A 13651-nucleotide genomic window follows, 5' to 3' on the forward strand; every position below is an offset into this window, starting at 1 on the left:
GAATATGCACTCCACAAGACATCTAGCCAGCTCTAGTGCATTGCCTGTTGATTAAGGTACTGCAGAATGCCCCGTAAGCACACTTCGGGTTTAGACCGACGTATAGGAGGGTTTGGATGGCCAAACAGAAGGTTGTGGCACAAATTTACGGAGACTGGGAAGATTCGTATAATGAGTTGCCACGATGGTTATTGGGCTTGCAAATCACTATGTCGGGTAGTGTACCTGTGTTGAGGACGAGTCCTGTTCGAGTAGGTGGGCAATTGGATGATTCTACAGCTTATTTCCATCACTTGTTTTGGACATTTCCACCATGTGTTGAGGCATTTCGACATTGCAAGCCGTTGGTTAGTGTGGATTGGACCCACCTATACGAAAAATACGGTAGTACACTGCTTATCGCGATTGCACAGGATGGCAACTCCAACATCATCCCTATTGCTTTTGCACTTGTGGAAGGTGAAAATGCGGAGTCGTGGTCATTCTTTCTATCCCACCTTCGAGCTCATGTGACGCCTCAACCGGGTATACTTGTCATATCAGATAGGCACAATGGGATAAAGGCTGCGTTGGAGGCTCCTGATGGGGGATGGCTTCCGCCTACTGCATATAGGGCGTTCTGCATCCGTCACGTGGCGGCTAATTTTGCCCTGACTTTCAAGGGGAAGGATGCAAGGAGGCTGTTAGTGAATGCTGCATATGCAAAGACAGAGGTCGAATTTCAATACTGGTTTGACATCCTGAGAACGTTTAATCCTACGATGTGCGATTGGGCTAATCGAATTGAGTATGCACATTGGACTCAACATCGGGATGAAGGCCGTAGATTTGGGCACATGACTACAAACATATCTGAGTGTGTGAACTCGATCCTAAAGGGTGTTAGGAACCTTCCGGTGTGTGCATTGGTGAAAGCCACATATGGGCGGTTGGCCGAGCTATTCGTTCGTAAGGGAAAAGCGCCCGAGGCACAGTTAGGCACTGGGCAGCAGTTCAGTCAGCATCAGCTTAAGGCGATCGAGGCCAACCTGAAGGCCTCAAGGTGCTTCACTGTGATGCAGTACGACAGGGACAACTCAAAGTTTACGGTGGCTGAGACCACTCCGACAGGGAGCTTTTCACTTGGCTCATACAGAGTATCCCTCAAGGACCAGACATGTGATTGTGGTTATTTCCAGGCACTTCATTATCCATGCCGACATGCGTGGTCATGCTGTGCATATGCCACGTCGGGCACGGCCTCGTCCATGACCTCTGACTCCACCTCATCCACGACCCTTCCCACCTCGCCTCCCACGTCCCCTCCCCTCCATGATATCAATGGCCTCCTCCAGCCAAATCCACTCACGCTGGCTAGATTGAGTCCCAACACGTTGCCTCCTAGCGACCCTACGGTTGTCCGGAACATCAGGCAGCTGGTCCATGACCAGGACTCGTCCGGGGCCTCGCTCAATCGCCTGAGCTGGTATCGCAGCTGCCCTAGGGTCACCTAGGATGAGCTCAGGCGATAAAAACCTCCTGCCGTGCTGATACCACCAATCAAGGTACTCATGAGAAGGCCCTGTATCAGGTACGATATCAAACTGTAACACGTGCTGCGCCCTGTCGGACCAATGAATGTGCCAACTCTGCAGTGTCAACGGAAACCAACGATCTCCGCCCCTCCCATCCTTTGACATTAGAAAATCTATGTTTAGGGCAACACGTGGCCGACCCTGAACCCCACCAAACTGAGGAAGAACCCGATCTATCGGATGCCACTCAATGGCAGCGAAATAGATCAACGCTGTCGCAGCCCTCCACAAAGTCATATGGCGTTGCTCTAAGATCTCGGGGTGTACCGCCTGCACGACCTCCGCCAGGTTATATGGCATCCATAGAAACTGCGCATTCAAGTTCAAATTGTTAGTCAACATAGACTAATAAATCTACAAATACAACATGAACATGGAAATACACACATCCCCCAGCTGGAGAAAATCAATCCTCAGTCTCCAAATCGCGACACGAGGCCCTTTGTCATTCAATCTCGGCTGATAACCTCCCCATCTGATAACCACAACATTTAGTTAACAATAATTTTAAATGCTAAAAAATGGAAAATAGTTCGCATGGCTAAATAGAGACTACCTTGAGGCCAACGGCCAATGGAAAACATCATATCCGTCTGGCCGGAATCCAGGGAACCTCCAAAAGATCCACGACTGTAGAAGCTGCAGTGGACTAGCCAACTTGACGACATTTCTGTTTGCCACACGGCACATGCACCTGTATAGCCATGACAACGCAGTAGAACCCCAACTATACTGACCCATGCCCTCCAACCTCGCGACGTACGGCAGCCATCGGATGTGGAGGCGGGTACCTGACTTGTCCCCAAAGAGCTACGTCGATATGAGCATCATGATGTACGCACGGGCATACCTCTTAACCGTCTCGTCATCTGCCCCCTGTGGAAGCTCACTAAATGTCTCCTCAAACCATGTTCACTTCACTGTGAACTTGTCGATGCAGTTCGCAGGAGGCAATACCCCGAGCAGCTCCTCAAACCACACCCATGGTGGTCGGCCACCCTTTATAAATCGTGAAAAGTTTGTCAGGCATCCGCTAACATACTAATCGTCAATCGGGAGACCAAGGTGGTACGCTACATCTTGTAGGGTTATCGTGCACTCCCAAAATGGCATGTGGAATGTATGCGTCTCAGGGCGCCATCTTTCTACGAAGGCGCTGACCAACGGCTCGTTCAACCGAAACCAACTCTCGTTCAATCTTGCAAGATGGTATAGACCAGCCATCTGCAAGTAAGGAACAATCCTATCATCCAACATCATACCGTGCTGTCGTCTCATGCTGTTGATGCATTGATGGGGCTGCATAAGAATAGAAGATGACTACTCACATTCGTCACAAAAAACCTCTCAATGCATCAAAATTTCTAGTTACCTCAACATTGCATGCCATCACTTTGCAAATATTTTTACAATGAATCCCTACCAATCTTTTATAGATAGAAACGCTAACCACTACATTACTCACGATCCAATTCTTCGTATTAACAAAAAAATTACTAATATGATAAAAACATGTTCTTTTTATTAACAAACATAAAAACCAGTACTTAACCCTGTTCATTACTCTACAGCTAACCCTATTCTATAGTTAATGACTCACTAAGTCTGACATGGACTAAATTCAAATATCTATTTCTGAATTTATTTTAAAAATCCCACACTAACAGTTCTAACTTCTAACTAACTACTAATTTATTTAAAAATAAATTAAATATTAAAAAACACTAACCTCGAGGTGGACGGCTCCAGCAATATGCGTGACTCCATCCAGTCGATACAGACGATTTAGATTGTCCTCCATGCATGCAGATTCGGTTGTTCCCGAGTTGCTTTCAGAGAATCTCAGAATTGGGTGGTGGGGTATGAGGTTTCTGAGTTCGAATCAAGTGATTTCGGTTTGTTTATATAGCGAACAACCAAGGAATTCGAATCAATTTTATTCGAATTATGCTCAACGCCAAATGCATGTAAATCGAAACAAGTAAGTTCGATTTACAAAACCATCAAATCGAATCAAATGGTTTCGATTTATGTTGGTTTTGAAATTCGTTGGCTAAATCGAATCGTGTTAATTCGATTTACATGTTTTCTGAAATCGAATTTACTAAATTCGATTTATTCAATTTTTTTTACCACAAATGTAATTCGATTTGCATTCAAATTCTTTTTTCACTTAATTCGAATCAACTGGATTTGATTTACTACGTGTTAGGCTAAATCAAATTCACTCAATTCAATTTATATAGAAATTAATATTGGGACTTTGACGTTGCAATTTTCAGTTTGGGACATTCAGGACATATTGAAATGAACGTGGTTTAATTATTAAGTTGGATTTTTTTTTCTTTATTTAATGCACTACTAAATTGTTTTAATGTATATCTAATATCTTAAGTAGTCTCACGATTTAGTGTGTCTTTAAAAGTCCTAAAATTCAACTAAATTCTATAATTTACTAACTAAATAGACGGTCCAAAAACCTGGTCCAATCCACGATTTAGTAGGGGAGGTAGACAACCATAAAACCCTAAGCAAAGCTACGATTTAGTAGTAGAAGTAGTGGATTTTATAAAACTCGACATACATTTAGTTTGTATTTTTATTTTTAATATTTTTTATTTTTAAAAATTACAAAAAAAAGAGATAAAAATAAAAAATAAAATTTTACTATTTTTATTATTTTTTTTATAACATTCAAAAAACAAAAAATATCAAATATAAACAAAAAATAAAAATACAAACTAAACACACCCTAAACGTGTCGTGATTTACCGGTGGAATGAAAAATTAATTACCCAAGTGATTACCACGATTTAGGTTGAGTTATACAATGATGAAATTATCTTGGTATGTTACGGTTTAGTATTTTGTTTGACAAAGAAAGAAAACAACCACATCCACAGAGAAAAAGAGAAAGAAAGAAGGAGGGAAATAGAAAAAAAAAAAAAAAAAAACTACATAATGAATTATTTGAATTAGTTGTATTGGTTAAATGATATTACTCGTGGCTGGATTCATAAATGATAGGTTAATCAAGTAATTTTTATTTTTATCATTTTTGTTAGATTATAATATGTTAATAATGACTTATACTTAAAGGATATTATATTAGATATCTATTAAAATTTTAAAATATATATGATTGATTGAGATTATATCTTAGCTTTGTAATAAGGTTGTATATTTTTTTTAATAAACAGAAAAGCTCTGCATACAAGCCATTAGGGTTTGTATACTTTACAAGTTCATTAAGCAATAAAACAAAAAAATGCGCTGCTACACATACGTTGTATACACGCGCTATATAAGATCCCGCGTATATCTAACTACCAAATTTAAAAGATTTGTTTCCTTCTTCGTTTTCGTTATTTGGAGATTTGCTTGTTCTTCTTCTCGCGCGTCTTCCCTCCTTCTTCTCCATCGTTCTTTTCCTCTCCTTTTCTCACTGGTATGTTCTTCGTTTACGTTACTCTCCTCTCTCTGTGCAACTCGAGCTTCGTTTTCTATTTTGATTTGTTGTTTTCTGAAATCAAAGTTTGAACTCGTTTTGAAGATAATGGATCATTCAACCTCAGCTGAATCCAGGCGAAGTGGATTATGAATTTGAATCTAACGAAGTTCCTGAGATTTGATTTACATAGGATTAGTATGAATTTTCTTGCAGTAATTTGTATAGCATTGTGTAGTTGAAAAATTGTTGAACATCGCCTGTGAAACTAACACGTTAACATGAATTTGTCGATTCAATGTATTAGTTTTGATTAATTATCTGGAATTTATAGCAGACGCTCGGGTGTAGATCAGGTCTTTTTTGGGTGTATTTTTCCTAGAAGTGTGGGTGTATTTACACTTTACTGGTTTTTTGTTATTTTAATTGAGTTGTTGTTGTTCAGGTGTATTATATCAGACATGATTGGGTGTGTTTTTAGTTTTTAACATGGTGTATTCTGCAGCATGTGTATTTACAGTTTATGGATTTATTGTCATTTTAGTTGAGATGTTGCGGTTCTGGTATATCATATTAGACATAATTGGGTGTATTTGAATCATATCTATGGGTGTATTTACAGTTTTTGACATGGTGTAATGTGCAGCCTCTCTCAGTTGTTGATGACGAGCTTGTTCCGAAGGTTGGAATGACCTTTACCACCCTTGAAGATGCTGGAAAATTTTACAGGAACTACGCCAAGGCTGCAGGTTTCTCTACAAGAGTTCGGTGCACAAATAGGAAGGAAAACGAGATTAAGAATCAACTGATTACATGTAGCAGAGAGGGAAAATGGAAATCTAAAATATCTCCGACCGAGAAGACCAATCCGACAGCCGGTTTAAACTGTCCTGCAAGAATTTATATACACACATTGAAGGATGTCGATGCTTGGATCATTTCAAAGGTTATGCTGGATCATTCACACCCCTGCTGTCCAAGTAAAGCAGAGATGCTCAAACAGCACAGGGAACTAAGCATGTCCATTTGTCGTACAATAGAGAATAACGAGGAGGCCGGTATCAGACCAAGCAAAACCTACCAATCATTTGTTGCGGCTGCCGGGGGTCACCGCGAGTTAAATTTTTTCGAAAAGGACGTGAGGAATTACATTACCAGGGAAGTGCGGAATGTTTCCAAACAAGAAGATGCAAAGAAATTCGGGAAATATTTGTTAAGAATGAAAGAGAAGAATCTGAATTTCTTTTTTGAGCTCGAACTCGAGGAGGATCAATCGATTAAGCTGGCTTTTTGGGCCGATGCAAGAAGCAGAGCTGCCTTTGAGTATTTCGGAGATGTCATTTCATTCGACACCACCTACAATACAAACAGGTAACAAACTGCCCCTGTTTATGATGCTAAATTAATGTATTTTTAGGAATCCGCAGCAGAGGTGTATATTGGCTGTTTCATTGGGTGTATACGAAGCATGTGTTGGGGTGTACCTAATGATTTTGATTCTGCACTATGGTAATTTGTTTTAGGTATAATTTGGTCTGTGGTTCTTTTGTCGGGGTGAATCACCACGGTCAGTCAACACTTCTCGGATGCTCTTTGATGAAGAACGAAGAAATTGAATCATTCAAATGGTTATTTCAATGCTGGCTTCGTTGCATGGGAGGAAACGCTCCGAAAGGGTTTCTCACCGATCAGTGCGCATCAATGAAAAGGGCTTTAGAGGCCTGTATTCCAACAACAATTCACCGTTGGTGTATTTGGCACATCATGAAGAAGATTCCAAGCAAATTAAACGGGTACAAGGGACATGCCGATATTGAACAAGAAATGAGCCAAGTTGTTTGGAACTCTCATAGCAAAGACTCATTCGATAGGAATTGGAATGATTTTCTGCTGAATTTTGGTCTTACGGACAACAAGTGGCTTTCAGGTAATGTCTTTTTAAAATCTGCAGCAGAGGTGTAAATTGCATGTTCTCTCAGGTGTATTTATAGTCTGTGTTTGGGTGTATTCTGCAGATCTGTACGAAGACCGTCACATATGGGTTCCTATCTATCTGGATCACCACTTCTGGACAGGGATGAGAAGCACACAAAGGAGCGAAATCATGCATTCATTTTTTAACAAGTATATCACCCGGAACAGCTCGCTTATTCAGTTCGTCAAACAATACGATAATTGCCTCGGAAGCAGGGAGCAAGCAGAGAGAGAATCAGATGCTGCAGATTTTCATACGGTCATACCGTGTGCAACCAAATCCTCCATTGAAGCTCAGTTTCAAGATGCGTACACTCATCAAAAGTTTAGGAAAGTCCAAGCGCAATTCAGAGGAAAGGCGAATTGCATCACCAGATTAACGAATTCCGCTCTAGGCTATTCAGTATACGAAGTCGGAGAACAAGTTTTCAGCTCAATATTCAACAAGTTTGTGGTTACTTACGACTCAGTCGCAGCCGAGGTAAAATGCCAATGCTTATTATTTGAGTCGAGAGGGATACTGTGCCGTCACGCACTAAGCGTATTAAGCTTCGAACAAGTAAGCCAAGTGTCACCTAGATATATACTGGAACGATGGAGCAAGAAGGTAAAGAGGCGACACACACACATCAAGAGCAGCCACGACGAGCCACTGATGGAGCCAAGAAGCAAGAGGTTCGACCAATTGGTTTTTCGTTCGCAAAATATTTGCGAATTTGCATCCGAATCAGAGGAGTTGACTGTAATTCTGCACTGTGCGTACGATAACGTCATGGCTGAGATGGAATCTTTAAAAGCCAAAAGGAAGGGGACATCTTCTTTATCCCACGAAGACGCCAACTTGGAATCTGTTAACGAGCTTCAAAGCCCGCCAAGGATTCGAACAAGAGGACGTCCAAAAAATAGGCTAGGTTCAAAGTTAGACAAACAGATCGCAAATGCCACAAAGAAGAAGAAGACGAAAGTTTTAAGCGAGGTAAAAGTAATGTTCTTTAAATTTGTGGCGATTGAGTTTATTTTTCTCGTTAATAGTTTAGCTAATATGTGAGTGTTATATTCAGATAAACCTGTTTGATGCTGCATCAGCGGTGCATTCAAATTCTAGCCAATATCAAGGACATGTTATGAATTATCAGTTCAGGGTACCAGCAGCAGGGGGTAACTCTTTGAGTGTATAGTTTTTCAGAATATGGGTGTAGAAGCACTGTGCTTTTGGGTGTATTTTTGTTAATTCACAATTTACATATAGATACATATATATAATATTTGTGTTTTAGGGTTTACAGGTTAGGGGTAAGGGTTTAGGTTTTAAGTGTTTAGGGTTCAGGGTTTTAGTCTCAAAGCATCAGGGGGGGATAGATTTCAGGGTGTATGTTCAACTTTATTTGGGTGTAAAAATTCGCAGGTTATGAGTGTATATTTGATTTGATGTTTTTCTTCATATTTTAGTACCTGTAATTCATACATTTTGAATACAGCACAAACAGTTTAACAGCACAGACAGTTTGGGTGTATATTTTATGCAATATTGGGTGTATTATTACACTTGCGTTGGGTGTAAAAGTTTATAATTTGCGTTTATATATGCCTTGATTTTTTCCTTCATATTTTACCACCTGTAATACAGCACAGATAGTTTAATTATGGAAAAAAATATACATGGAATAGAAGTTGTTGATAAATGGCAAATATTTACAGCATTTGTTCAATTTACAAACTACCCAGCAGTTGGATTACGCAGTTTCTATATCAGCAGAATTTATCTGACAAAACGGACTCAATAATACAGAGGATGGCTTCGACAGCCTTATAGCATTACTCTCTCTAATTGCCTGATCTCTCTCTTTATTCATCTCACTGAATAGTATCCGCGAAGCATACTCCACTCTATAGTGGTCTGCCTCCTCCTACAATTAAAAAGTATATTCTGTTTAAACAGCAATATTAATTCAGTAAAGTAATACAGAGTTATATAGTTCTAAAGACAGTTACCTGTTTCCAATTATCCCATTCATACTTCCCCTTTTTAATGTTTTCCAGCTCAATTAACTCAAGCCACTTCATAACGTAGATACCGCAGTCATAGCTGAAAACGAAGAAAATAAATTACAAATCTCATTTAGGAAAGTTTAATGTTCAGAGTCACAAATTTATACCTTGATTTTTGGCCTGATATTTTAACATATGATGCTTTAATTTCCTTCTCCTTCTCGTCTTTCTGCAGAGGTTCCCCGCCAGCATATGCTCTCAATCTTGAAAATACATATCCCTTAAATACCAAAACAAATCAGTAATACACCCGAATGAATGCACAAGATACAACCAACTGAATGGACAATATACACCCAACACAACTAACGAAATACACCCAACTTGATAAACAACATACACCCAAATGAATGCACAAGATACAAAGGCAAATGGTTCCACAAAATACACCCAACCCGACGAAGAAATTACACCCAAAAGAGAACATAATTACACCTAAAGAAAAACATACATACACCTTATATTGAACTGAAATAGACCTATCTATTAAAGTAAAGAACACAGAGGCAACTTACAGTGAATTTATTAAGCTGCTTTCTCTCATCGCTTGGAGCTTTCTTGTGTAGCGGGTCAAGTATACGACATCTCCACTTTGTTGTATCAATAACCCATAACCACCAATGGCCCGAGTAGCAAACAGGTGCAAAAATCTGAAGGATTGCCACATTTCAACAGTGTGTTATTTTATTTAGCATATAAGTAAAGAACGGTACTAACAAATTTAGCAAATGAAAACTTACATATGGATGAGAAGTTTTTTTTTTGCATCTATGAAGGGAATAAAACTCGGGTAGTCTTCCACCCTGAATTCTTTATTGGTTTTCGGAGATATGAATTCCCCATTTGGGTGCTTCGAAAAGGCCATGCTCTGCAACAATTGCGAAACAAAAAATGAAATACTGAAAATACACCCAAGTAAATAATTTAAATACACCCAAATGGCTACACAACTTACCACAATATCGGGGGCAGACAGTATACTTGTTCTTGAAACCTTTTATCATTTTTCCGGTTGAGGATGTGGCACATGGCAGATATAATCTAGAAATATATGCCAAAATCAATTTACGTTAATAAACATTGCAGTAAACTTTGGTGTAAAACATTAATGTTATTCTAATATTACCTCAGATTCTATATAACTTTCTGCCTGGAGGGATGCAAGGTGCATTCTATATAAAATGTAATTATCTTGGGCAATCAGAGTGCACATGTGGTCATACTCGTTAGTACTGCCATCTGCGTATGTCTTCAGTCGCGTCCCCCAGATGTAGCACTTTTCTTTCATATCATCCGTAATCTGATTTATTCCCTCAGGAGTTTCAAACTTCCCAGAACTTTCTCCCCCAGTCTCCCTTTGAATTTGTGGACTTTTACTTTTTTCTTTCGCCGCACTGCTTGCTATTTTTTGTACCAAATCGTCTAATTGTTCTAGCAAATTTGCAGTTTCTGGAGATTTTGCCCTTTCTGTCTCCTGCGTTGACGCTCCCTCCTGGCTTGAATTAGTCAAGCCAAGGCTGAATGATGGCACTGGATCTGTTTTAGGAACATAGGATACTGTCCGTGCCATCATCATCAGGGCAGCAACGTCTTCTGCGTCTGGATGACTGCGTCATCATGTATAATGTATTATAAGAGTAAGAATATACGGATCATAAGCAAAGATTGATTTTAGTCTGATGAACTTACATTTTAGATGGAGCTGGGGGAAGCGTGGGTGTGGTTTCTTGAAGTTGTTGGGGGGGTTCAGGAGTGCTGCACAGTTACACAAAATTAATAATGGCGTAAAAAAAACTAACAAGGAACAATATACACCCAAACTGTTAGCAAATATACACCCAAACTCTAAACAAATATACACCCAATACTATTTCTTACGTTTCTATAGTTCCTTCAATCTGTAGCGGAGGGGTTGGTTCAAAATCTGTCTCAGGTGTTTCTTGAAGTTCCAGCACAGTGGTTGTTTGGGACGCCGGCACAAAAACTTGAATCGGGACTCTAAACAAGAAGAAAAATAAAAGGTTAACAACGCCTTTGAAAATAATAAGGTTATAAGGTTGAAATATTCTTGGAAAACTCACATTGCAAGCGCATCCGACGGTGTCTGTTCCCTCACAACCATCATATTCGAATCCGCTGGACTCAACCTAAAATACACCCAAAGAAAGTCAAAAAATACACCCGAACAATTCAAAAAGAAGATAGGCTTTGTTTTTTGAGAACTTACATACTTGCAGTTTTTGCTTTTTTTTTCCTGCCTTTTTTTTCTTGAATAAAATAATAAAGGGTTTTTTTTCTAAAAAAAATATATATAGAATTAGAAGTAGAAGTTAATAGAAGAACAAAAGTAACGGTTATCTGAAAGAGAAATTACATGCTCTTTGACGGCTGGTTTACACTACTCTGTTCTGTGCGTCCTTGAGAGGAAGGATCATCACTTCCCAAGTTCACAGCCGGTATTCTAAACAGATTTCATGTTATTCAGACAAAATAAGATACATGTATAAAATACATCCAAATGAATGCACAAGATACAACCAATCGAATGGACAATATACACCCAACACAACAAACGAAATATCCCAACTTAATAAACAACATACACCCATCTTGATCAACAAAATACACCCAAATGGTTCCACAAAATACACCCAAATCATGATAACAAGACTTTATTAAATAAATCTTCTTACGTTTCAGAGGAGACATAGCGACCTTCTGTCGATCGCAGGTCAGCTTGGTTTTCCCTGCGAAACAAGAAACAATTATTAGCAAAGAAAACACACCAAAATCTGAAATAGACACCCCAACAAGACATACCCCTCTGCAGCAGATTTTTCAACGTTTCCCCTTAGCAATTCATCTAGTTCTTCACTTGATATTTCATATGTCTCACTACATTTATAAAAGAAGATGTTAACAAAAATAATTACGATGATAGACGGTAATATAGCTAACGAGGTACTGTACCCATCAAAGTATTGATGTTCTTCAGGAGATGAATCCTCCACAACAACTTTTTTCTTTTTTGGTTGTGTTTTGGGTGAAAAAAAAAAGTATGAATCAGAAATAAAAAAGTAATTTTATCACAGAATATTTATCCAAAGAAGTGCTTACTTTTTTGGTGTTGTTTTTGTCTTTTTCTTTTTCTTTTCCTTCTCCGCTGGTGATGATTTTTCGCTTCTATAAGTTAATAAGAGACACTTCAGTTAATACATGAAATCTTTATAATGAAGCCAAAAGAAAGGAGTAATAATTTCAGAATATTACTCATCACTTGATTCAGATTCAGATTCTGAATCAGAATCTGACTCCTCTTGACTCTTCTTTTTTTTTCTGGAGTCCATTCTGTAAGGCAAACAATCATTATTTAGAACATACTAAAGATATAAAATACACCCAAATGAATGCACAAGATACACCCAACTGAATGGACAATATACACCCAGCGCAGCAAACGAAATACACCCAGCTTAATAAACTACATACACCCAACATGATCAACAAAATACACCCAAATGGTTCCACAAAATACACTCAACTCGAAAAAGAAATTACACCCAAGTATGGTACTTACTTTTTCCCCTTTTTGCTGGGGCGTTTTCTTGCTGAATCCTCTGAGTCTTCTTGAGTCTCTAACTCAGAGGTAGAACTGTCACTGTCAGTAGTTGTTTCTTCCTCTGAAGACAATGTTAAACTTGCCTTCCTTTTTTTTGTTTTCTTGATTTCTTGTTTTTTTTCTGTTTTCTTTATTTTTTTCATTTTCTCTCTTGTTTGCGCCATGTTTACAATCCCCTGAAACATCAGATAATTTATTTAGCAGCATTCAGATAAATAAATATACACCCAACATATTATGTTCAACTTACTAAAATTTCCTCTGTTTCTGCATTCATTCTTTCGACCAACTGCTCCTTACTCCAGTTGGCAATCCATGGTTTTGGTGGTCTTTCAGCCCTCTTCTTGCCTTTGTTTTCTGAAAGATGAAAGTATATTATCATCAGGGCAAAGAGACAGCCATCAATTGCCTTCTTCTTTTTCTCCTTGTAGTCTGTGATGCCCTTGACGATGAAGGTCAAAACATGGCCCCCCAGTTTCACTCCGAGATGCCGTTCATCTCAAAAATTGGGGCCAGGTGCACAGACGAGATTTTGTTTATTGTCGTTGGCAAAAGGAACGCCATCTGTATATAGAGGATGAAAATTCTCTTGAACATTAGGCGTTCCTCTTCGTTACCAACGCCGATATCCATCATCTCATCGGTAAGACTTTTGAGGGTCTTACCCTGGAATCTTCTAAAAATTATTTTGTCATCCTCAGAAAGTTTCTTATACTCGACTTTCTGAGGAAACATATTTCCTACAAAAAGGAAAACAACAAAGTATCAAAGTCGGTTCAAATACACCCAAGCATCAACCTTAAATACACCCAAGCATCAACTTAATATACACCTATAATTTTGAGCTAGTTACCCGTTGCATTGATGCCAAGCGCATGACCTATCTTTCTTGGGGTTATTTTGAAAGAACCATATCCTGTTTCCAGTCTGTTCTCCCCAAGTTTGAAGTTGTTTGCCAGCTCCCTTAACATTTGGTGATGCACCCTT

General features: G+C 39.0%; 2 protein-coding genes across 2 annotated transcripts; one reads left to right on the forward strand and one right to left on the reverse strand.

Moving 5' to 3' along the window:
* Positions 1–209: 209 nt before the first annotated feature.
* LOC107610466 (uncharacterized) lies at positions 210–1251 on the forward strand. The gene is made up of 2 exons (XM_016312516.1): positions 210–1081; positions 1179–1251. Exons 1-2 carry the CDS (start codon positions 210–212, stop codon positions 1249–1251), a joined length of 945 nt encoding a protein of 314 aa, XP_016168002.1.
* A 9479-nt stretch (positions 1252–10730) lies between these two features.
* Positions 10731–12392, reverse strand: LOC148547198 (uncharacterized). Its single transcript, XM_088495325.1, has 9 exons — positions 12316–12392; positions 12165–12228; positions 12016–12086; positions 11866–11940; positions 11739–11792; positions 11420–11506; positions 11127–11192; positions 10924–11043; positions 10731–10800 (listed from the first exon to the last, which is right to left on the reverse strand). Exons 1-9 carry the CDS (start codon positions 12390–12392, stop codon positions 10731–10733), a joined length of 684 nt encoding a protein of 227 aa, XP_088351451.1.
* Positions 12393–13651: the final 1259 nt, after the last annotated feature.

Source organism: Arachis ipaensis, chromosome B8 (genome assembly GCF_059453495.1).
Source record: "Arachis ipaensis isolate K30076 ecotype BB chromosome B8, ASM5945349v1, whole genome shotgun sequence".
Classification (NCBI taxonomy): Eukaryota; Viridiplantae; Streptophyta; class Magnoliopsida; order Fabales; family Fabaceae; genus Arachis; species Arachis ipaensis.

Excerpts from the sequence above, each read along its gene's own strand:
- LOC107610466 (XM_016312516.1), top strand. The coding sequence starts at position 210 with ATGTCGGGTAGTGTACCTGTGTTGAGGACGAGTCCTGTTCGAGTAGGT. Across the intron at positions 1,082-1,178 it reads TACGACAGGGACAACTCAAA|GCACTTCATTATCCATGCCG; the intron begins GTTTACGGTGGC and ends GGTTATTTCCAG.
- LOC148547198 (XM_088495325.1), bottom strand. The coding sequence starts at position 12,392 with ATGGACTCCAGAAAAAAAAAGAAGAGTCAAGAGGAGTCAGATTCTGAT. Across the intron at positions 12,229-12,315 it reads GAATCTGAATCAAGTGATGA|AAGCGAAAAATCATCACCAG; the intron begins GTAATATTCTGA and ends ATTAACTTATAG. Across the intron at positions 11,793-11,865 it reads GAAAAATCTGCTGCAGAGGG|GGAAAACCAAGCTGACCTGC; the intron begins GTATGTCTTGTT and ends CTTGTTTCGCAG.